We start from the raw sequence: 25964 nt of genomic DNA on the forward strand, positions 1-25964 counted from the left end.
TTCATCATAATTAGTGTTCTTTGAAGGAGTAATATGTGCTGTGGATAAAGGGCAGCATGTAGATGTCCAGTAATTGGATTTCCAGTCGGTATTTGATAAGATGCTCCATCAAAGGTTATTGCAGAAAATAAAAGCTCATGGTGTAAACATTAACATATTAGCATGGATAGAAGATTGGCTGGCTGGCAGACACCAGACAGCATACATAAACGGATCTTTGTCTGATTGGCAGGATGTGACAAGCAAAGTCCTGCAGCTGTTTGTGCTGGGGCCTCAACTTTTTACAATTTACATCAGTGAATTAGAATATTTCTTAAATGGAGAATTATTGCAGAATTTATGCGTACAGAAGAAGCTAGGGGTTGTAGTATATGTGTCACAATAAGTTAGTAGTGCAGGTACAGCATATAACCAAAAAGGTGAATGGAATGTTATCCTTTATTACGAGAAGAATTGAACATAAAAGTGAGAATATTATGCATCAGTTATGCAGGGCACTGATGAGATGCATCACGAAGACTGCATGCAGTTTTGGCCTTCTCACTTATGGAAGGCTGTAAATGTGTTGGAGGCGATTCAAAGGAGGTTTACTGGATTGATACCTGGAATGAGCAGGTTATCTTACAAGGAGGGGGTAGACAGGCTGGGCATGTTTCCATTGGTGTCTTGAATAGTTGAGGGTAACTTGCCTGAAGTATGTAAGATCCCGAGCAGTATTGACACGGTGGATATTGAAATGATGTTTCCACTTGTGGGTGAGTCCAGAACCAGGAGACATTATTTTAAAATTCAGAGTTGTCCTTTTAGGACAAAGATTAGGGTAATGTTTTCGTCTGAGGGTTGTGTAACTCACAGAGCATTATGACAGAAAGCAGCTAGCAGAGTTAGCCTGGAAAGGTGTGGGAAGACAATTGTTGATATGCCAGCAACCTGAAGAAGGATCCAATAGGGTGGTCAAGGGAAAGATGGAGAATTGTGTAGCGAAAAAGCTAATGAATGAACATCTCATAGAATTCGATATAGGTGGGTTTGCGGGAGTACTAAGGAGAAGTGAAGTAAATTCGGGAGGGCTGTAGCATTACTTTTGGTTGATCCTAAGCAAAAGTGAATGAACTTTAGGTTTCGTAAGGTAAAGGAACCCTTACATCTAAGTGAAAAGCTAAATTGAGTTTACAGAATAAGTCTTGATATGCTGTAGCGTTGTTAAGTGTATTTACTTTAATCTTTTTTGATATATGATAAGGTTTGTTTTTGTTTAAAAATGTGAAAACTTGTGGTGTAGTTCTGTCAGTTAATTGCTGCCTGTTTATGTTCAGATTTCTTCTTTAAATGTTAACAGTGCCAAATGCAAATTTAATTGCCAAAATGTTTAGTTCCAGATTAGAGAAACACCATGCCAATGAGGTGTACTGGAATTTTCTGCACTGGGGCTCCTTCCTACCTCACCCTCAGCCAAATCCTCCAGTTGCTGCCCCATTCCTCCCCCACTCATTAATTTTCCAATCTGGATTCACATTATTTGATGTGGCCCTGTCATTTGTGCATGCTCTTGAAGGTACTCTCCCCTCATTCGCTCCCAGCAAACCAAGGGTCAGAGAAAAATAACGAGGTGTGCTCACGGCAAGGACTCATGCTGCCTTTGTAGAGCTCATTTCTTGCCCTCCACTAACAATAAAACAGACCAGACCAAAAAGAAAAACAAATACACACATTATGGGGCCTCAGAACTGGTCCCAGCGCTTTCCCAACAGAGTCTCCCTCAACAGTTGCCATTGCTGTTTGAGGGCTTCAAATCCCAATTGCTTATCCTGTGACCTTATCGGGGTCAGGACTCACAATTTGGGAACCGCTGGACTTGAAACTGTGGCCTTCTGACTCAGAGCTGAGAATGCAGGTACTTAGTATGACATTGGAGTGTGGAAAATGAAGAGTTATTTTTGTTTGTTCTGTTCCAGGAGCAGAATTGGTGACATTGAAAGATGGAGACAACATCTGTGGCGGGAGAGTGGCGATTTTTCACGACTCTGTTTGGGGAACAGTTTGCAGCGATTACTGGGACTTATATGATGCACACGTGGTGTGTCGACAGCTCAACTGTGGGAGGGCAATTCGGGCTACTACTGGAGCATCCTTTGGGCAGGGCAGTGGTCCAATCTGGTTAAATGAAGTGCTGTGTGATGGGAGTGAGTCAAGGCTTGATCAATGCATTGCAGCACCCTGGGGCGTGAATAACTGTCAGCACAGCGAGGATGCAGGAGTTCAATGTTCAGGTAACAGTGTTCTAACCCATTGATAATTAATACTCTCAAGATACTGCAAGGTATCACATGGTAAGTTGCTGCATAAGGTTAAATGTCACAGGATCCAGGGTGAAGTATCTAAATGGATACAAAATTGGCTTCTTGACAGAAGTCAGAGGATGGTTGTAGAGGGTTGTTTTTTCAAACTGGAGGCCTGTAACCAGCGGTGTGCCTCAGGGATCAGTGCAGGGTCCACTGTTATTTGTCATTTATATTAATGTTTTGGACGAGAATATAGGAAGCATGGTTAGTAAGTTTGCAGATGACACTAAGATTGGTAGCATAGTGGACAGTGAAGAAAGTTATCTCCAACTGCAAGGGATCTTAATCAATTGGGCCAGTGGGCTGACGAATGGCAGATGGAGTTTAATTTAGATAAATGCGAAGTGATGCATTTTGGTAGATAGAACCAGGGCAGGACTTACTCAGTTAATGGTAGGGCAGTGGGGAGAGTTACAGAACAAAGAGGGATACATGTTCATCGCTGCTTGAAAGTGGAATCACTGGTGGACAGAGTGATGAAGAAGGCATTTGGCATGCTTGGTTTCATCGGTCAGAACACTGAATACAGGAGTTGGAATGTCTTGTTGAAATTGGAATACTGTATACAGTTCTGGTCATCCTATTATATTATTAAACTAGAAAGAGTGCAGAAAAGATTTACTAGAATGCTACGAGCACTTGATGGATTGAGTTATAAAGAGAGACTGGAAAGACTGGGACTTTTTTCTCTGAAGCATAGGAGGCTGAGGGGGTAACCTTAGAGAGGTCATAAAATAATGAGGTTCATAGACAAGGTACACAGTCAATATCTTTTCCCAAAGGTAGGGCAGTCTAAAACTAGAGGGCATTGGTTTAACGTGAGAGGGGAGAGATACGGAACTGCCCAGAGGGGCAATTTTTTCACACAGAGGGTGGTGAGTGTCTGGAACAAGTTGCCAGAGGTAATAGGAGAGGCGGGTACAATTTTGTCTTTTAAAAAGCATTTAGATAGTAACATAGATACGATGGATATAGAGGGATATGGGCCAAATGCAGGCAATTGGGATTAGCTTAGGGGTTTAAAAAAAAGGGTGGCATGGACAAGTTGGGTCGAAGGGCCTGTTTCCATCCTGTAAACATCTATGACTATATCACAGTCAGATAGCATTGGATAAAATCATATAGAAACTAAGAGGAGTAGGCAGTATGAGGGAATGACTCCAGGTCTGTGCTGAGTTGGTCAAATTTGCTTATTGTGGTACAGGGCCTTACATGCACACAGAATTGAAATGGTTCAGGTTCAATCCCCACCCATGGCTGAGTTCCATAATTCCAGCCAGGATAGACAGTAAGGGGGCTGTTATTGGGCATTGGTAACTCCTTTGCTAGATATGAATGCAAATCAACCAAGGCTGCTGCTCCTGATGACTGTCTTGTGACCCTTTGGTTAGAGAGAGAGGGAGAGGGAGATAAATCAGTCAGGGTTGTGCTATGATAGTGCTTTAATGTAGTGCTGAATATATTTTTTAACTCAATTTATGGGATGTTGGTATAACTGGCTAGGCCAGCATTTATCACGCGTCCCTAGTTGCCCATGAGAAAGAGGCGGTGAACTGTCTTAACATCGAACATAAAACATAGAACACTACAGCACAAACAGGCCCTTCGGCCCACAAGTTGTGCCGATCATATCCATACCTACCAGGCCATAGAACTATCTATAACTCCCAATCCCATTAAATCCCATGTACTCATCCAGAAGTCTTTTAAAAAACCCCAGCGATTTCACCTCTACTACCACCGATAGCAGCCAATTCCACTCACTCACCACCCTCTGAGTGAAAAACTTACCCCTAACATCTCCTCTGTACCTGCTCCCCAGCACCTTAAACTTGTGTTCTCTCGTAGCGACCATTTCCGCTCTGGGAAATAGCCTCCGAGAATCCACCCTATCTGTACCTCTCAACATTTTATAAACCTCTATCAGGTCGCCTCTCAACCTTCGTCTCTCCAGGGAGAAGAGACCTAGCTCCCTCAACCTAACTTCATAAGGCATGCCTTCCAATCCAGGCAACATCCTTGTAAATCTCCTCTGCACCCTCTCAATAGCTTCCACATCCTTCCTGTAGTGAGGCGACCAGAACCGTGCACAGTACTCCAAGTGGGGCCTGACAAGGGTCTTATAAAGTTGCAGCATTACCTCCCGACTCCGAAACTCAATCCCTCGATTAATGAAGGCTAGCACACCATACGCCTTCTTGATCACATCCTCCACCTGCGAGGCCGATTTAAGAGTCCTATGGACCTGGACCGCAAGGTCCTTCTACTCCTCAACACTGCTAAGACTCCTACCCTTGATATTGTATTCCTTCATCCCATTGGACCTGCGAAAATGGACCACTACACATTTATCCGTGCTGAAGTCCATCTGCTACTTCTCCGCCCAGTCTTGCATCCTATCTATGTCATCGGCGAACTTACTAACCCATCCCTCCACTTCCTCATCCAGGTCATTTATGAAAATGACAAACAGCAAGGGTCCTAGAACGGATCTCTGGGGCACTCCACTGGTGACCGACCTCCATGCAGAAAAAGACTCATCCACAACCACTCTCTGCCTTCTGCAGGCAAGCCAGTTCTGGATCCACAAGGCCAAAGCCCCTTGGATGCCATGCCCTGTCACCTTCTCAAGAAGTCTTGCATGGGGGACCTTATCAAAAGCCTTGCTGAAGTCCATGTAAACCGTATCCACCGCTCTTCCTTCGTCAGTGTGTTAGTCACATGCTCAAAGAACTCAACTAGGCTCGTAAGGCACAACCTGCCCTTGACAAAGCCGAGCTGACTATTTCTGATCATACTAAACTTCTCTAAATGCTCATAATTCCTGTCCCTCAGAATCCTCTCCATCAACTTACCAACCACTGAGGTTAGACTCACCGGTCGGTAATTTCCCGGGCTATCCCTGTTCCCTTTCTTGAAAATAGGAACCACATCCACAATCCTCCAAACCTCCGGAATCTCTCCCGTCTCCATCGAAGACGCAAAGATCATCGCCAGGTCTTCTTGAACCATTGCAGAAACCTGAGGTGTAGGCACACCTACAGTGCTGTTATGGAGGAAGTTCTGGGATTTTGACTCAATGACAGTGAAGGAACAGCGATATATTTCCAAACTAGGATAGTGAAAGACTTGGAGGGGAACCTCCAGGTGATGGTGTTCCCATGTAACTGCTGTTCCTGTCCTTCTAGATGACTGCATGATTTCAAAAGTGCTGTCTCAGGAGCCTTGATGAGTTGCTGCAGTACATCTAGATGATACACACAACTGTCATTTTTTTTGTCGGTTGGGGAAGGAGTGAATGTTTGCATACCAATCAAGCGGGCTGCTTTGTCCTGGATGGTATTGAGTTTTTTGAGTATTTTTGGAGCTGCACTCATCCAGGCAATTGGAGCGTATTCCATCACTCTCATGACTTATGCTTTGTAGATGATGGATAGGCTTTCAGGAGAGAAGAGATGATTTACTCACCACAGTTTTCCTGGCTTCTGACCTGCTCTGTGGCCACCATATGTGAATATTTTAGTATATATCATAAAAGGTAGTGATGCAAACCAACATGGTACAGCTTTTGGAGCAGGTCAGCAACAGATCTCTTGAATCTTATTATTCTTTAAGAAAGAACCTTTCATTTAGTGCCACCAATCATTATTACATCATTTGATACATTGTATTAAGAGCAATAAAGTAACATTGTGGCAGCGAAGTAGATGTGCATAATGTGTTAGTAGTGGTGTTAGGAGTAATAATAACGATCACAAGTATGACGTTATGGACAATAGGGAAGCCAAAAAAGCCTGGGACAACACTGAAAATGGCTGGAAGATTTTGGACCAAATTCAAAAGTCAGACTCGAGAATCAGTAGTCTGAGAGTGATAAATTGAATGTGAAATTTCTCGGAATGGTAGGATCCGATTCCGAAAGTGGAATTTATTGGAACGATAGTTGACACAAAAAGCAGTTTTATATTGGCAATGTACTGTAAATGCAGATCCAAATCAGAACTGCAAGACTGCAAACCCATTATGTGTCTTGTGTTTTCCCACTAAAAAGACCTTGTGGGTGGAATTCACTATATGCAAGATGCTAAAAATCCAATACTGTATCCACAGAGCTCAGAAGTGGCAGAAGTCCATTAATGCAGTAGACTTGCATTCTTTTCCTTGACAAAAAATCGTTAAAGGAAGGGAAAAACCCTGGGAAACAAAATTTGTAAGAAAGAAATTTGGTCCTAAATCTTCCAGCCCAGGATTTTGTGACTTTTCCAATTGTCTACAATGTTGTATTTATGGTTGCTGTCACTATTTCAGACACCACAGCTAACACATTCTGCATGTCCTTATCTCTGCTGCCTTGTTACATTATTGCCCTCAACACAATATATCAAACAATTTAATAATGATTGTAATACATTTTGAAGGCAAAACAGCAATATATCTTACTCTGAATTCAAACGTTCAGGATATGGGATTTACTGAGTGTTGTGGGAAATTACCACTTCGGAGTCAGACTAGGGGTGCAACAATACAATTTCATTTAACAAAGTTTTGTGAAGAAAAGGCACTGGCACTCCGCAGTGCTGGGCAGCTATCTTCTCTCAATGATACAATAGGAGCAGTCCATCTTTGTACCCTTTACACAATAGGTGGACTGGACAACATTAACACATCGTTGTAATCAAGTAGGTGAACAATCATTTAACACATTGTTATAGACAGATACAGGCATGAACATTTCAATATCGCATTGTTCCATGAATGAATACATTTCTTTATCAATTACTTAGTTTCGGTCTATTCATACAGTATTTGGTTTTCCTGCATTTATGTATTCCCGTTCCCATTTGTGGCTAATCTCTCTATCAGACTCCATTGTCCCAGGACTATTTTTATCTTTTAAGGTGCCTGGCTTCCTGCAGTATTTGTTCCCTGTATGTTTAATTCAAATAATTGTCTGTCCTCTATATTTGAATTTCAAATAGTTATCTGCATTAAAAGTCAGTGCCTGCTTAATGTCTTTTAACCCTTCATGTGCCGGGGAACTATTTTATGTCAGGTATCCATCTTTATGATTTTTTTCCCCATCACACTGATCAACATGCCATGTGTTTTGTCATGGCCCACCATTGGCTGACGGCAGGAATTTTGGGTCCTGCCATTGTCAACAGGAATTTATCCCACGCCACTGAGCAACCTGAGGCAGGGGTGTGCTGTCGGTGGGACCGGAGGATCCTGCCAGTGTGAAGAGCCAGAAGGTTCTGTCCTCAAATTCCAATAATTTGGTGGCACAGTGGTTAGCACTGCTGCCTCACAGTGGCAGGGATCCGGATTCAATTCCAGCCTCGGGTCACTGTCTGCGTGGAGTTTACAGATTCTCCACCTCGTCTGCGAGGGTTTCCTCTGGGTGCTCCGGCTTCCGCCCACACTCCAAAAATGTGTGGGTTAGGTTGAATGGCCATGCTAAGTTGCCACTTAGCATTAGGGAGATTAGCAGGGTAAATATGTGGGGTTTACAGGGCCTGGATTGGGATGGTTGTCGAAGCTAAATGGCTCCCCTCTGCACTGTGTGTGGGGGTGGTGGGGGGGTGGGCAATCGCTCACTGGTTGGTGGGGGGCAGATGGATCTCCGGTGGGAGTCAGATGGCTCTCTGGCGGGGGAGCAGGGGGGTCCGCAGCCACTCTGGCACCAATCGGTGGGTGGGGGTGGCAGGGGTGGCGATCAGTTAGGGTAGTGGCGGGGGTGGGGTGGATAAAGATGACACAATGTGTGTGGGTAGTTGGGGGGGGTGGATATGGGGGACAGTGATGTGTGTGTGCACCATCGTTCCTGCTTTCTCTGCTTTCTGCAGCCTGGGAACAATCTGACATGGGCGCGCTTTTTCAAATTTTTTTCTAACTGTGCATGCGCAGTTCAGAGCACTGATCGTTTTGGCCGCGCTAACCTCGCCCACAGTGCAAATGGGACTGGAAATGTTTTTTTCAGACTGAGCATGAGGGGCGCCTGAAAGCAGATTTCTAAGTCGGATCTGCATTACGCCCAGATTCAGCACTTAGAATGAAAATGGTAAAATCGGGCCCACTGTGAGTTCATTTACTTAGACTAAGCAACATTTATACAAAGGTGGAAAGCTGAAAGAGATCAGCACCAGAGTTGTCACAGGCAAAAGTGAAACTAAAACTGGATCATATACCATCTTCCTTTCTAGTGATGTCATGCAGCTACCTCTTGAAAGAAGCAGCAAATATCTATCTACTCTGACCAGACCTCTCATGAATACCTCTATCAAATCGCCTCTCAACCCTTTTTTCTCTAAGGAAAAAAGTCCTAAATTCTTTGTAGTAGTGTTGATGAGCAGAAGGATCTTGGGGTCCGGGTCCACAGGACTCTTAAATCGGCCTTGCAGGTGGAGGAGGTGGTCAAGAAGGCGTATGGTGTACTGGCCTTCATTAATCGAGGGACTGAGTTTAGGAATCGGGAGGTAATGCTGCAACTTTATCAGACCCTTGTCAGGCCTCATTTAGAGTATTGTGCGCAGTTCTGGTCGCCTCACTACAGGAAAGATGTAGAAGCTATTGAAAGGGTACAGAGGAGATTTACAAGGATGTTGCCTGGACTGGGAGGCATGCCTTATGAAGTTAGGTTGAGGGAGCTGGGACTCTTTTCCCTGGAGAGACGAAGGTTGAGAGGCGACCTGATAGAGGTTTATAAAATGTTGAGAGGAATAGATAGGGTGGACTCTCAGAGGCTATTTCCCCGGGTTGAAATGGTCGCTACGAGAGGACACAGATTTAAGGTGCAGGGAGGGAAGTTCAGAAGTGATGTTAGGGGTAAGTTTTTCACTCAGAGGGTGGTGAGTGAGTGGAATCGGCTGCCGTCAGTGGTGGTGGAGGCGAACTCGCTGGGGTCTTTTAAAAGACTTCTGGATGAGTATATGAGGTTTAATGAGATTGAGGGTTATAGATAGGTCTGTAGGTTGGTAGGTGTTGATGTGATCGGCGCAACTCGTGGGCCGAAGGGCCTGTTTGTGCTGTAGTGTTCTATGTTCTATGTTCTATGTTCTTCAGTCTCTCTTTGTAACTGAAATTCCTCATCCCTGGAATAATTCTCGGAAGTGTTTTCTGCACACTCTCTAATGCCTTCACATAATGCCTAATGTGTGGTGCCCAGAAGTAGATGTGATACTCCAGCTGAGGCCGTACTAGTGACTTCTATAATTCAACATAACCTCCTTGCTCTTGTACTGTATGGCCTTATATAAAACTCAGGATACAATGTGCTTCATGAACTGCAATCGACGGGGGGAGGGGGTACAGGTCCATGAGCGGTCTGGGCGATGGGGGGAGGGGTCGGGGATGATCGATTGGGGCTGTATTTTGGGCCATGGGCCCCCACGATTGAAGGGGGGGATACTACAGGCTGCTGCACTAGGCCTGTGATGTTGCATTGCTAATACACATGTGCATCATCAGAGGCCTGCACATGTGCAGTACCTCTTACAGGCTTCTGCAGCGATCAACAGGTTTGCTCAGAATTTTGCAGGCAGAATGCATATGGTGGGGGCCTAAAAACGCACCCAAAAGACAGATCTGAAACTCTAATTTAAGTTGTTTTAACTTGGTTCAGTACTTAGACAGAAAATGATAAACTCGCCCTCAAAGTGTTCACTTAGCACCTCAACTGTGCACTTTACCTTGATGTGGGAAGACCTTTGTTAGTCTTAATATGCTCGGCTCTCCTTTCAACACTGTTTTACTACTTATGAGATTTGAGGATTCTTTTTATGTTGGCTGCCAGTCTCTTTTCAAACCCTCTTTTTGCTTTGAACCAAGATCCCTGGCGCTGTGAAACAGCAGTGCTAACCACTGTGCCACCGTGCTGCCCGTGTCAGAGCTGATTAACCCTTTTTGATGGTCTCCTGGCAGCCATTGGTTTAATAAAGTTATGTCTTTTTACAGAAATGCTGACTTTATAAGTCTTGTCAGTTTTCTTGACAGTACTGGTTATCTGGGATATCCCACCAACAGTGTGTTTGTAGGTGTGCTTGTGTGTCAGCATGCTTACGGTTGTGCAATTGTGGTTGTGTGATTGTGTATCTGCAGGTGTGCAGTGTACCATTGGAATCCTTAGGATTATAGGCCAACATAAAAAGAATCCTCAAATCTCATAAGTAGTAAAACAGTGTTGAAAGGAGAGCCGAGCTTCTTAAGACTAACAAAGGTCTTCCCACATCAAGGTAAAGTGCACAGTTGAGGTGCTAAATGAGCACTTTGGGGGCGAGTTTACATTTTCTGTCTAAGTACTGAACCAAGTTAAAACAACTTAAATCAGAGTTTCAGATCTGTCTTTTGGGTGTGTTTTTAGGCCCCCACCATATGCATTCTGCCTGCAAAATTCTGAGCAGACCTGGGTGTTCTCTATAAAAGGGTGCAATGATTGATAGAATGGCCAGATGGAGTTCTGGACAGGCAGTACAGGGTTTTATTAGTGTCTATGAACTGGTTGTGGTTTCAGCTATCTGTATGTTGGGGCATCTTTTCACAATGTACGCATCATCTTATTCTTTTTCCAGGTCCATTGCCCCCCAGACTGCGAGGAGGTCCTGACTTGTGCTCGGGAAGAGTTGAAGTTTATCAGAATTCCTCCTGGGGCACCATTTGCAATCATAACTGGGACATGGTGGACGGCTCGGTTGTCTGCAGGCAGCTGAATTGTGGGGTTGTTGTGTCTGTGAACACTAGCTTTGCCCCAGGAGTAGATCCTATCTGGCTGGATAATGTGGAGTGTATTGGGACTGAGGCCGCCATCAGTGAATGCCCAACAGATCAGAGGAATATCACCAACTGCACGCACAGCCAGGATGCTGGAGTTATTTGCTCAGGTTAGTAGTGACGAGGCATGCTGCTGAAATGTTTGCAACATTCTGGCTCAGAGGATTCAGGAATGGCCCATGCTCCACCCTCTGGTCATCTTGAGTTAACTGATGAATCAAGAGGCTGCAATCAATCAGCTCCTGCAGTTCCTGTGTAACAGGTTCAAGGGACTAAGCTTCTTCCTTTTCCTGTGTGAAAGTCTCAAAGAGCAGAAAGGCCTCTTCCTGTTTCTTAATGGATTGAGGAGATTAAAGCCATAGCAGGAGATTGATCCAATCTTGTTTCTTCCTTGACAGGATCTTTCCCTGTCAGACTGACGAATGGGAGTAACATATGCTCAGGGAGAGTGGAGATCCTTTACCAATCCACCTGGGGGGCAGTCTGTGATGATGGTTGGGATCTCATCGATGGAAACGTTGTCTGTCAGCAGCTGAAGTGTGGGAAGGCTGAGTCGATATCTGAGACTTACCACGGCCAGACAGATAGGGAGGTCCTGCTTACTGGTGTCAGCTGTAAGGGGATGGAGCGCTCCCTGGATCAATGCATTTCCAATCCCCTCGGTGCTAACCGCAGTGCCCAGTGTAAGCATGCTGGGGTCACCTGCTCAGGTAAGTCAGCAGCTTTCACTGCACTTATAATCAAGCAAATTGGTGTTGTGCACATCTCCCATCAATTCCCTTTCTCACTCGACCCTGTACTCACTGACCTACATTAGCTTTAGGTTCAAAAGTACCTCAATTTTCAAATTCTCCTAGTTCTGTTCAAATTACCCATGACTCTTGCTCTTCCTTATCTCTGTAACCTTCTTCAGCCAATAATCTTCAACTTCATGTTCAAATCCCCCCAGGACTCTTATACCCTTCCTATGTCTGTAATCTACTCCAGTTAATTAATGTTTCACCTCCAGTTTAAATCTCTCTGAGGCCCTCATCTCTTCTCTATTTCCCTCTCCAGGACAGAGCAACTTTCTTAATTGGCACCTCTTGTCCAGTTTAAATATTCTGTCCTTCTGTCAGCAATGCACAGTGGTAGCAATGTGTGCCATCTGCTGGTTTCTAAGTCACCTTTAACAGTGCTTTTGAAACCTGCGACTTCTGTCACCTGGAAGAAAAAGACATCAGAAACATGGCAGCATTACCAAGTGTCTATAGGTGTGCTCATGTGTAGGAGTGCTTGTGTGTCTAGGTGTGCAGATTTGCATGTGTGCCAGTTCAAGTAAATATAAAATCAGACACCCAACTCTAGGGAAAGGGGGCAGTGAAGATTGATAAAATGGGAATTTAGAGTTTTAGATATACCGTCATAGAAGGGATATTAGAATTATTGAAACGAGGCACTGATTGATCGAGTGGGAGAGTTCTAAAACAATATTATGGGATGGCTATCAGAGCCAATGAATTCAGTGTGATGACAGCTTTCTGTATGCAGTGATATCTGTTCACAACGTAAATGTTGTATTGCAGCTTTTTCTAATCCAAAGCCTCTCAGAATATGACAAAGACCTGACTTGTGTTCAGGAACAGTTGAAATTTTACAGAGACTTGGAAATATATTGGCTGTTCTTGTGGTACTGCTGGGTCAGATTCCTGGAATTCACTCCCTAACAGCACTGTGGGTGTGCTTGCACCACATGGACTGCAGCAATCCAAGAGGGCAGTTCACTAACCACTTCACATGGGTAATTCAGGTTGGACAATCAAAGCTCTCCCTGTCCGTGATGCCCATATCCCATGAATAGATAAAAACGTCATTGTAGATATCACATCAACTGTTACCTTGGTCTTATCGTACCAGATGTTACATCTGGAAACTTCTAATTCTGTTGTTCATACAGTTCTCTTTGAATCAGAAAGGTTCTGAGATCAATTTCTACTGCAGAGCATGAGCATGAAAAGAGTGGCTGGTTCCTCAGTGCAGTATTGAATAAGAATTAATGTTCAAGATCCAGACTTTTGGACAAGACATTAAATTGTTTGCTCTGGTACATAGAAACAGAAACCTGACACAATTTTGTAAAAGTATTCCTTGATGCAATTTCTGAACAATATGTATCAACAATCAATGTCACAAAAAGCAAATTACTTAGTCATTGCTATTTGTAAATAAAGGTAACGTTGCCATAGCCTCAGATGACCATAGACTGCTTCACTCTTTGAAGGAGAGAGCTGACTGGTGGTGATTTAATCTGAGGGTCACCACACTTCAGGCGAGGTGAAAGATTGAGAAGGCAGGCTTTTATGAATAACCTTAGCCAGTACAGGAATTGACCCCACACTGTTGGCATCACTCTACACCATGAACCTGTTGAAGGCTGAGCTGTAGTCAATAAATAGAGTCTGGCATAGATGTCTTTGTTATCCAGGTGTTCCAGGGTTGAGTGTAGGGCCAGGGAAATGGTGCTTGTTGTGGCGATAGGTGAGCTGCAGTGGATCCAGGCAAACTGAGAGGCTGGAATTGACTTGTGCCATGACTAACCTTTCAAAGCTCTTCATAAGGTTGGATGTCAGAGCCATTGGATGATAGTCATTAAGGCATGCTGCTCGGCTTTTCTTTGGTACTGGGATGAAGGTCATCTTCTTGAAGCAGATAGGGACCTCAGATTGGTGTAAAGAGAGGTTACAGATGCCTGCGAATACTCCTCCCTGCTGGTCCGCAGATCTGAGTGCTCGTACGGGTACCCCATCTGGGCAATTGCTTTTTGTGGGTTGGCTTTTGAGAAGGCTGCTCTGATGTCAGATATGGGTTCAGCTGAGGCTTCCAGGATGGAGGGCCTTCCAGGATGGAGGGCATGCTTTCGCTTACCTCTTGCTCAAAACTAGTATAGAATGCACCAGTGAGGGTGCATTGTTGCCAGCGATTGTACATGCCTTCATCTTTAGCCTGTTGTGTCTTGTACACTTTGCCATAGTCGATGAGAGTTTGTGTGGCTAGCTTGGGCCTCTATCTTGATTGTTTGGCATCTTTAATGGATCTCCGTAGATCATATCTGGATTTCTTGTACACCTCATTGGCTGTAAAGTACTTCGCTATGTCCAGCGAAAGTGTGATTTAAATGCACATCTTTTTTTCTTGACCTGATCATCACTGGCATTTGTTTCTCATCACCCTAATTGCCCTAGAGAAGGAGGCCCACAGCCTTGATCTGCTGGAATCGTTTTGGTGTAGATATACCAATAGTGCTGTTAGGAAAGGATTTGACTCAGCAAAGATAAAGGAAAGGCAACATAGTGCCAGAGCAAGATAGTGGATGACATGGATGAGAACTTGTATGTTGTGATGTTCCCATAGGTCTGCTATCCTACTAGATGGTAGAAGTTATGGGTTTGGAAGATGGTGTTACAGGAGGCTCGGTGATTTGCTGCAACACATCTTGCTGCAACTGGTGGGGGGAATGAATTCTAAAGGTGGTGCATGGGGAGCTGATCAAGCAGCCTCCTTTGTGTTGGATGGGGGTCAAGATTCTTGAGTATTGTTAGAGTTGCACTCATCCGGGCAAGTGGAGTGTATTCTATCATTCTCCTGACTTGTAGGTGGTGGACAGACTTTGGGGAGATGGGTGATGAGTCACTTGCTGCAAAATTCCCAGTCTCTGAACTGCTCTTGTAGCCACAGTATTTATATGGCTAGTCCAAGTGATGTTTTTGATCACACCAAGATGTTGATTGTGGGAGATTCAGCAATGGTTTTGTCGTTGTATGTGAAAGAAACGTGGTTAGATTGTTTCTTATTGGAGATTGTCATTGTGCGACATTTGAATGGCACAAATGTTACTTGCCACTTGTTCAAGCCTGAAAGTTGTTGAGGTGAACTACATCAGCACCTAAGGATTTATGAATGATGCTGAATGTTATGCATTTGTCAGTGATCATCCCCACTTCTGATGCTATGATCAAGGAAGGTTGCCGAAGAAGTAGCTGAAGATAGCTACATCTCTGCAAATAACATGAGGAATTCCTGCAACAATGTCTTGTAATAACAATCTGATTGTTTCATTGTCATCACAATTGAGATTGATATTTAATTCCAGAATAATTAATTAATTGAATTTAAATTCCACCAACTGTGATGATGGATTTGAAACTGTCTACCCAGAGCATTAACCTAAGTCTCCAGTCAAATTACCATGAATGCCTACAATTCTCTCAACGTTTTTAAGTTCATTTTAAAATTGACAGCTTTCTATAGATTATTTCAACCCAGTTTAATCATATTGTCCAATGTTCCCTTCTCCATTCCAGGACCAGTGCCCATACGACTAGTGGATGGTACCAACATGTGTTCTGGGAGAGTTGAAGTCTACCATAAATCCACCTGGGGAACGGTCTGTGACAATGGCTGGGATGTCAACGATGCGAACGTGGTTTGCAGAATGTTGAACTGTGGGACAGCCCTGTCAGCAACAAAAGGAGCTTACTTTGGTGAGGGGAGTGATGACGTCTTGTTGGATAATGTGAGGTGTAAGGGGACGGAGCCTGCTCTCGCTCAGTGCTCTTCCAACCCACCTTATTGCACACACAGGAAGGATGCTGGAGTGATCTGCTCAGGTAAGTGGAGTTACCCCTTCATTGAATCTGTTATTTTTTTCACAATATAGTTCTATAATGGCAGAGATTCCTGAACTATACATATTTCCACCCAAAGGCTAGAAGATAGTGCGGGTGTGCAAATTGTCTGACCAATCAGTTTGGCGAACATCACTTGGGGGTGGGGAGGGCATAGAATCTTAGAAGGGGGGGTGCATAGAATCCCTATAGAACAGAAAGAGATCATTTGGCCCATCAAGCCCACACCAATAACAATCCAATCCAGGCACTATCCCTGCAACCTCACACATTCACCCTGTTCATCCCCCTAACACTAAGGGACAATTTAGCATGGCCAATCAACCTAACCCGCACATCTTTGGACTGTGGGAGGAAACCGGAACACCCAAAGGAAACCCATGCAGACACAGGGAGAATGTGCAAACTTCATACAGATAGCCACCTGAGGCCAGAATTGAACACCAGTCCCTGGCGCAGTGAGGCAACAGTTCTAACCACTGTACTGCTGTGCCACCCTCATCTTCCTACTGAGAGGTTGAATCCTGGTCCTCAGCTTATACATGCCCCTGCTCGTGTTTTATTGTTGGAGGGCAAGCTTTTAAAACTTTGTCTGATTGTCCTCCACCTCCTAAAATGCAGCCTAGGAAAGAAGTCAGGGCCAAGGAACTGAGTTTGTGGCGGTCTTCAGGACATTTAGTTGAAGGCAATTTCTATTCATTCAAAACTGGAAATTGGACAAACAATGTGACAAACCAGACTGTATTTCCATCCCTATTCCAGGTCCGGTACCCGTACGATTGGTGAACGGTAACAACATGTGCTCCGGGAGAGTCGAGATCTATCGTAACTCTGCCTGGGGAACTGTTTGCGACAATGGCTGGGATATTAATGCAGTGAGTGTGATCTGCAGAGTGTTAAATTGTGGGACAGCCCTTTCAGCAAGGACTGGAGCATTCTATGGAGAGGGTACTGGTGACATCTGGATTACGAAGTGTCTTGGGACGGAGCCTGCCCTTGATCAGTGCCTTGTCAGCCCTGGGGTGGTGAAGAACTGCACACATAGCCAGGATGCTGGAGTGACTTGTTCAGGTTGGTGGGCTCACATAGCATGCTATTCTCTACTCACTCCCTGGGCCCAGGGAAGGGGGTTCTAATTACCAGGGCTTGTGCCTCGAGGGGAGCCCAACTCAAAGACCATGTAACCTGTCAATCAGGATGGCCAGCGTCTAAGGCAGCCAATCCGACTCATTGACCATCCCAGTTGATCGGCTAATTGGTCAATGATTGCTGTTGCTATGAACAAAAGCACTCATTGGTCAAGCAGTAGTGTGTGCCAAATTCCTTACTTACTTACCTCGCAGACTTCTACTTGCATAAAATTGTTCAACCCCACTGTGCCTACAGTTCCCAATCCTGGGGACCCAAGGATGTTGGGGGAAGGGCTAAAGGCAGGAATTGGGTGAGATAACAGAGACCTGGAAGCAGCAGAAACACAAGGCCCATGATTTCAATACCTTGGTCTGCTCACTTCCCATAACCTATAAGATCCTACCTAGTCAAGCCTCGCTTTCCTACTTGCATGTATCTTCAGTATCCTATCTAGACTGATACCACTCTTCCCTTGCTCCCTGTACTCATTAATACCCCACCCAATCTAATCATGTTTTATGATGTCGTTCTTTATACCTTTAATATCCCACCCACTTGAATCCAACTCTTCTGCTCATACTTTTAACTCATCCTCCTCAATGTTACTTTCCTGATCATTCCCCATATCCTTTAACATCCCACTGAGTTTAATACTACTTTCCCGCTCACACCTTGCACCCTATATTATCCCACCCAGTCTAATTACACTCTCCAATGATCGTAATAGAACATAGAACATAGAAAACTACAGCATAAACAGGCCCTTCGGCCCACAAGTTGCGCTGATCATATCCCTACCTACTAGGCCTACCTATAACCCTCAATCCCATTAAATCCCATGTACTCATCCAGAAGTCTCTTAAAAGACCCCAACGAGTCCTCTTCCACCACCACCGATGGCAGCCAATTTCACTCACCCACCACCCTCTGAGTAATCTTCCCTTGGTAATACCCAGTAATCGCTGTTCTTCATCAATCTTTTCTGACCTCTTGCTGCCCTTACTAACATGCAGTGAATCTGTGCCCTGTTTTTACTTTTTTGATAATAGTATAATGTGATGTATCCCCAATTTTCCAACCACGGCCCAACCTGAAATTCAAGTTCAAACAAACTTCATGAGTCTTGAAGCCTTGTGGAAAATCCAGACATGGAGCCCAATGGAAGTGCAGGTAATCCCAGAAATGTTGAACCTTGTCCCTTTCTCTTTTCCAGGTCCAGTACCCATACGGCTGGTAAATGGTAACAGCATGTGTTCTGGAAGAGTTGAGGTCTATCATAACTCTGCCTGGGGGACAGTCTGTGATAATGACTGGGATGTAAATGCAGCAAGTGTGGTCTGCAGAGTGTTAAATTGTGGGTCAGCCCTGTCAGCACAGACTGGAGCTTATTATGGAGAGGGGACTGGGGACATCTGGTTAGATGATGTGAGGTGTAATGGTACAGAACCCACCCTCGATCAGTGCTCTGCCAACCCTTGGGGGGTGAATAACTGCTCACATAAGGAGGATGCTGGGGTTACCTGCTCAGGCAAGTACAACACTTGTTCTTGTTCATGTTATATTGTCTTGTATCTTTGAGAGATATTTGCCAAGACCACAAGCCTTTAGTGCCGAGCCAACATGTCTATAGCAGGGTGCGGGGTGGTAAACTTAGATTGTGATTTATACAGGCGTTGGGTAGACAGCTGTACAGTGAAATAGTTTGGTATTGATACAGATCTATGGGAACAGCATTGGACTGTGGGAACAGTTTGGGACTCATATAGGCATATGGGGAAAGGATGGCACATGGGATTAGTTTGGGATTGAGATTGGCCTATGAGGAAAGAATGGGTGCAGGAATTAGTTTGGGACACTTACAAGGCAATGGGATGAGATTAGGTCAGTTGAATTGGATTGTGGTTTGATCCTGGCATGTGCAGATGGTATGGGCAGTGAAATTAACAAGAAGAATATATTACTCTTATACACCTTTACTATGGTAATATGTCCCAAGGCAATTCACAGTAGAGATTTTCAAACAAAATTTGACCCGGAGATAAATGAGGACATTAGGGCAGTTGAACAAAAACTTGACAAAATGGCAGATTTCAAAGAGCACTGTGAAAAGAAGGGAGTGAGGTAGAGAAGTAGTTGAGGGAAGTAATGGTCAGGTTTGGTACAAGCTGAAAGCCCAGCAGCTGTTGGTAGAGCAATTAGAATCAGAAATACGCAAGAAGCCCAATTTGGAAGAGTGTCGAGATCTTGAAGGATTGTGAGTTTGGAAAAGGGCAAAGAGCTAGGAAGGGAATCAGGTCCATGAAGATCGTGAAAGCAAAGAAGCATAGGTTTGGAGGCTACAGAGATGGGGAGCAGGTGTTGAAGGCCATGGTGAGATTTGAAGAAAATAATAGTAGGGCTGTAGGAAGCTACAGGCATGGGGAGGGGTGAAGGGTGAGGGCCATGGGGGAATTTGAAAACAAGGCTGAGAATTGTAGAGTTGAAGAAGATTACGGAAATAGAAAGGGTAGTGAGGCTAATAGAAATTTGTAGACTTGAAGGAGGTTTCAGATACAGGGGCCTTAGAATTATGGAGGGCTTTGAATAGAAAGGTGAGAATTTTGGAAGTGAAAAGTTGTTGGATAGGAGCTAATTGGTCACTGAGCACAGGGGTATTTGATGTGTGTTAGAACATGGAATAGCAGAGCTTGGATAGCTGTTTCAGAGGGTAGGAGTCTGAACAGGAGAGTTTTAGGGACCAAATCAGAAACTCTTAAGTTAGGCTATACCCTAACTATTTTTGATTTTGGTATTAGTGTGAGCATAAGACGTTTCACTCCTGGAGCACATCACAGCAGTGCAGAGGGAGGATAAAATGGAGGAGTTAGGGATTGAGTTGCTGTGGGTGGAGTTGAGGAATAAAAAGGGAGAGATTATGATGCTAGGGGTACGACAGATCAGCCATGATCTTATTGAATGGCGGGGCAGGCTCGAAGGGCTAGATGGCCTACTCCTGCTCCTATTTCTTATGTTCTTATACTATCGGCCACCCAACAGTCCGAGGTCAGTGGAGGAAGGTATTTGCAGAGGCATTTTAGATAGGTGCAGAAAGAATAAGGTCGTTGTAGTGGGTAACTTTAATCTTCCTGGAGTGGATTGGAAGGTGCCTAGAGCTGGAGGTACAGATGGGGAGGAGTTTGTAAAATGTGTGCTGGAAGGGTCCTTGGAGCAGTATGTAACTAGCCCGACTAGGGAGGGGGCTATACTGGATTTAGTGTTGGGTAATGAGCCGGGGCAGGTGGTTGAGGTTGAGGTAGGCGAACATGTGGCTAACAGTGACCACAAGTCTGTCTACTTTAGGATAAAAATGGACAGGGATGAGTGCCGTCCGAAGGGGAGGGTGCTGAACTGGGGGAAGGTGAGCTATAGCCGGATTAGGAGGGAGCTGAAGCACACTGATTGGGAGGGGTTGTTAGCTGGCAAATCCACGGTTGGTAAATAGGAGGCTTTCAAGGGCAAACTGATAATGTTGCAGGAAAGGCATGTGCCGGCAAAGAGAAAGGATGGGAAAGGCAGGATTAGAGAGCCGTGGATTACAGGGGGTATTGAAGACTTGGCCAGGAAGAAGAGAGAGGCATATGTTAGGTCGAAACAACTGGGAACGGAGAGAGCGCTGGAGGAATATAGAGAGAGTAGGAAGGAGCTTAAAAGGGGAGTTAGAAGGGCAAAAAGAGGGCATGAAATGGCTTTGGCTGATAGGATTAAGGAAAATCCAAAGGCATTTTACTCTTATATTAGGAGCAAGAGAGTGGTTAGAGGGAAAATTGGTCCTCTTAGGGACAAAGGAGGGGAGCTATGCATCGAGTCTGAGGGAATGGGGGAGATCCTGAATGAATACTTTGCATTGGTATTCACGAAGGAGAGGGGTTTGGTGTCGTGTAATGTCTTGGAGGGAGCTGCAGATCATTTGAAGGAAATATCCATTACGAGGGAGGAAGTGCTAGGGTTTTTAGATAGCATAAAAACGGATAAAGCTCTGGGGCCTGATGGTATTTATCCTAGGCTGCTTAGAGAGGTGAAAGATGAAATTGCTGGGCCTCTGATGCAAATCTTTGTCTCTTCTTTGGACACAGGTGAGGTCCCAGAGGACTGGAGGGTAGCTAATGTGGTACCGCTGTTTAAAAAGGGTAGTAGGGTTAACCCTGGTAATTATAGACCAGTGAGTTTGACATCGGTGGTAGGAAAATTATCGGAAAAAATTCTTAGGGATAGGATGTATAAGCATTTGGAGCGTTGCGATCTGATTAGGGATACGCAACATGGCTTTGTTCAGGGGAGGTCTTGCCTTACGAATCTGGTAGAATTTTCTGAGGAGGTGACAAAAACGGTTGACGATGGGCGAGCAGTTGATGTCATCTATATGGATTTCAGTAAGGCGTTTGACAAAGTCCCTCACGGTAGGCTGGTAGAAAAGGTTAAGGCACATGGGATACAAGGATAGGTAGCTAGATGGATTGAAAACTGGCTGGGCAATAGGAGACAGAGAGTAGTAGTGGAAGGGTCCTTTTCTGGCTGGAGGTCAGTCACCAGTGGTGTGCCGCAGGGCTCAGTACTGGGACCTCTCCTCTTCGTAATATATATAAACGACTTGGAAGAGGGCGTACGTGGTGTGATCAGCAAGTTTGCAGATGACACCAAGATGGCAGGATTGGCGGAGAGCGAGGAGGATTGTCAGGTGACACAGCAGGATATAGATAGGTTGGTATATTGGGCAGATAGGTGGCAGATGGAATTTAATCCTGACAAATGTGAGGTGATGCATTTTGGAAGGAATAATGCAGGGAGGAGTTACATGATAAAAGGTAGACCGATTAAGAGTATAGAAATACAGAGGGACCTGGGAGTGCTAGTGCACAAGTCCCTGAAGGTGTCAACACAGGTGGAGAAGGTTGTGAAGAAAGCTTACGGAATGCTAGCCTTTATAGGAAGGGGTATAGAGTATAAGAGCTGCCGTCTAATGCTTCAGTTGTACAGAACGTTGGTTAGACCGCATTTGGAGTACTGCGTCCAGTTCTGGTCACCTTACTACCGGAAGAACGTGGAGACCCTGGAGAGAGTGCAGAGGAGGTTTACCAGGATGTTGCCTGGTATGCAAGGACTGAGTTACGAGGAAAGATTGGGAAAACTGGGGCTCTTCGCCTTAGAAAGACGGAGATTAAGGGGGATCTGATAGAGGTGTATAAAATAATGAAGGGAATAGACAGAGTCAACAGTGGCAGGCTTTTCCCTAGATTGGGGACAACTATTACGAGAGGTCACGATCTAAGGGTGAGGGGGGAGAAGTATAATTTCGATACTAGAGGAAGGTTTTTCACGCAGAGGGTCGTGGGGGTATGGAACGCGCTACCAAGTAAGGTGGTGGAGGCAGGCACATTGGACTTGTTTGAGGTTTACTTAGATAGACACATGAGTGAAACAGGGATGGAGGGTTATAGTAGACGGTATTAAAAAGGGTCAGAGCCTCGGGACGACACTGGAAATGTAATACTGCATGTTAATGTTTTGTCTCTTTTAATCCACAGGTGTCGGTCCACCTTGTTGTCAAACGAGGGGCATGCACATGGTGGGTCGTGCGTGGGCTGCTCTTGGAGGTTTCGAGAGTGGCCTAGTACTTCGTGTCGTTGTGTGTGCTTAATCCTGGACCAGCAGACGGGCACCACAACAGCTCAGTGACTATCACTGCTAGCTGTGCAGATACATGGATTTGGGCCTGTGTCTGTGGGAGTTTGTGCATTCTCCCTGTGGTTGCGTGGGTTTCCTCCGGGCGCTCCGGTTTCCTCCCACACCCCAAAGATGTGCTCTTAGGCTGATTGGTGTACCAAATTGACTCTACACTATTCTCCCCTGAATCTGGCTACAGTGGGGGTACCATTTGCATACACACGGGGCAAGGTAGGTGTAGGAAAATGCTTTGTTGAAATGGCGGCACGGGCTCGTTGGGCCGAAGGGCCTGTTTCCTGTGCTGGGTTGTTCTTTGTTCTTTGTTCCAGGTGTGATTCTATTGACCCAGTAGGAAGTTTTTATGAAAACAAACTTGATTTAACAATACAGTTTAAATGTAGGAAAAATTACATAATCTTTACCATGTGTAGTACTAAAGTATGACACAGTATGATTCTTAACTGCTAGCTGTCTTTATTACATCCAATTTAAGTAATATTCCAGATAGATGTAAACGCCTCATCAGAATCACTTAGCAAAAACACACAGGCTTACATGAGTTGCCAGTCCTTAAGCCTTTTAACCCCTCTGCACACGGAGAGAGAGAGAGACACCTATCTTCTGACTCTCATACAGCAGCCTTCAGAGAAAGGCCTGTTTTCAAACAGAGAGAGGGAGAAAACATCTTTTGCCATTTGCAGACTTCTGGAAAGAGATAGGTATTTTCTAGCAGATCCCAGACTTTAATTTCCAGGGAGAGAAAGAGTTGCTGCTTCTTTTAAATTTAAACGGTAACCACCTACTTGTCTCCCTGTAAGCCTCCCTCCATTCACATGACTCTACTTGTCAAGCAGTCTAATTAAAGTTCTGAAATTCCAGGAGGCAACCCTAAAAATAACAAAACTGCATTAATTCAAATTAAAACAAACACCCCAATAATTAGGAGCAATTACTCTTCTGCAGGCTCAGCATGTGGGCTGCCACTGTACACAATCAGCACCGTAATCAGCTGTAGTATAAAACAGTCCCTTCACAAGAAACATGACACAAGTACATTTCTTAAAGGCACAGTATCTTCACAAGAACGTCAAGTCTAGATGTGACAAAGAGCAAATGTGTGGATTTTGACTGAAAGAGTTAGTGTTGAACTGGAGAAACAGTACCACCCAAATGATATAAGAGAGAGTCACATGACTGGAAGGCAGGATGCAAAAAGCTCATGCTTTGGACTAAGTAAGATCTCTAGTCTTGAGTATCTATAAATAGTTATATTCTTCCAATAAACAATTATTGCTCAACTATGTCTCTGAAGCCAATCACAAACAACATACACCAGATTTTAGTAGCAGATGAGCTGAGGCTGGAGCAGGGGTGACTGGTGTATGTGGGTTTGATGATGGTGAGTTTTTGGGATTGGAAGTTCTTCTCAGGATCAAACAGGGTGATGGGGCTGTTTTTGTTTTGGCATGAATGTGTCTCAGGGTGATTTAATTGAAGCATATGAAATTATAAAGATCCTAGAAAATGATTTGATTTATTATTGTCACAATTATTAGTATACAGTGAAAAGGATTGTTCCTTGTGCACTATACAGGCAAAGCATAGTGTACATAGAGAAGGAAAGGAGAGTGTGCAGGATGTAGTGTTACAGTTATAGCTAGGGTGTAGAGAAAGGCTAGAAAAGGCACATTTCCATTACCAGAGAGTTAACTATTAATTTAATTTATTTATTAATGTCACAAGTAGGCTTACATGAACACTGCAATAAAATTACTGTGAAAATCCCCTCGTTGCCACATTCCAGCGCCTGTTTGGGTACACTGAGGGAGAATTTAGCATAGCCAATGCACCTAACCAGCATGTCTTGCAGACTGGGGAGGAAACTAGAGCATCTGGAGGAAACTCAAGCAGATGTGGGGAGAATGTACAGACAATGACCTGAGCCAAGAAACAAACCCGTGTCCCTGGCACTGTGAGGCAACAATGCTAACCCAAATAATCGGCGTGATAAATTTAAAGTAATTGAGAAAAGAATTGATACATTTTTTTTAAAAAAGGAATGTTTTGCTAAATTTAGACATTTAATCTGGTTGCCTGTAGCCTTATTACTGGATCCCAAATGAACATTTAAACTGTTTTAGTTCAATGGAAATAGGTATAATCTGACTTTCATTAACCACCTAATTAATTATTTATTCTTCAATTACAGAGTAATTGAAGTCCTTCTAATAATTATCTGTTGCTGGCTGTTACACTAGCCACTAGTACTATAAAATAGTATGTTGCATTGTTTTGTAGTAGGTCATCAAATCACAAAATGACTTACTTTTAGATATGGTCTAAGTACAAAGCGGCAACTTGACCTTGTTAGCCTTTTGCTGAAGACAATTTTTCAAGGCTGTAAAGTTAAGCAGGCAAATGAAATCTGACTAAAATAAATGACAAAACCTAGGTCATTTTATGGAATAAAGAATTGAGGAGCATTTTTTTTCAGTCAGTGCTGGTGGGGGTCTGGGACTCGCTGCCTGAAAGGATGGTAGTGCAGAATCCCTCATCACGTTTAAAGAATATTTGAATGCACATTCAAAATCTGTAAACTGCAGATTTGTGGAGCGAGTGGCCTCCTTAAATGCTATAAATTTCAATGATTCTGTGAAAAGTATTGTCCAGCTTCAACATGAGGGATGGATTCTTGATTGACTGATCTTCAGTCTTCCTGATATTTAATGGAGGGAAATTACTGCCCATAACAGGATGTTGAACAAACAGTGACAAAGCAAAGGACATGTTATCATTTCTATTTCAGGTCCAGTACCTATACGACTAGTGAACGGTACCAACATGTGCTCTGGGAGAGTTGAGGTCTATCGTAACTCAGTCTGGGGGACCGTTTGTGACAATGGCTGGGATATAAATGCAGTGAATGTGGTCTGCAAGAACTTGAATTGTGGGGCAGCCGTGTCAGCACTGACTGGAGCTTACTATGGAGAGGGGATTGGAGACATCTGGTTGGATAATGTGAGGTGTAACGGAACAGAGCCAGCCTTTGATTTGTGCTCTGCCAATCCATGGGGGCAGAAAAACTGCACACACAGCCAGGATGCTGGAGCAAACTGTTCAGGTGAGTGGGCACGCTCAGTATACTACCTTTTATTATCATGCCTGGCCTCATCCCACTCTTCTGCTCATTCCCCATATCCTTTCATATCCTACCCAATATAATCCCACTCTCTTGCTCACTCATTTGCTGTCTATGGAATTTGCACTTTCTCCCCCCTGCCTGCATGGCTTTCCTTTGGGTGCTCTGACTTTCTCCCACAGTTCAAAGATGTGCAGGTTAGGTGGATTGGGCATGCTGAAT

The 25964-nt window shown here is 44.3% G+C and overlaps 1 protein-coding gene across 1 annotated transcript in view; it reads left to right on the forward strand.

Moving 5' to 3' along the window:
* The first annotated feature begins 965 nt into the window (after nt 1-965).
* The window catches only part of LOC145341565 (uncharacterized), a 148932-nt gene continuing 123933 nt past the window's right edge, over nt 966-25964 (forward strand). Inside the window, exons 1-7 of the mRNA XM_080186569.1 lie at nt 966-1023; nt 1956-2183; nt 10910-11218; nt 11507-11818; nt 15449-15754; nt 18117-18143; nt 25410-25724. Of these exons, the coding sequence (XP_080042695.1) occupies nt 966-1023; nt 1956-2183; nt 10910-11218; nt 11507-11818; nt 15449-15754; nt 18117-18143; nt 25410-25724 (1555 nt within the window). The remainder of the gene's footprint in view (nt 1024-1955; nt 2184-10909; nt 11219-11506; nt 11819-15448; nt 15755-18116; nt 18144-25409; nt 25725-25964) is intronic.

Source organism: Carcharhinus amblyrhynchos, chromosome 1, assembly GCF_965287045.1.
Source record: "Carcharhinus amblyrhynchos chromosome 1, sCarAmb.v2.hapA, whole genome shotgun sequence".
NCBI classification, from domain to species: Eukaryota; Metazoa; Chordata; class Chondrichthyes; order Carcharhiniformes; family Carcharhinidae; genus Carcharhinus; species Carcharhinus amblyrhynchos.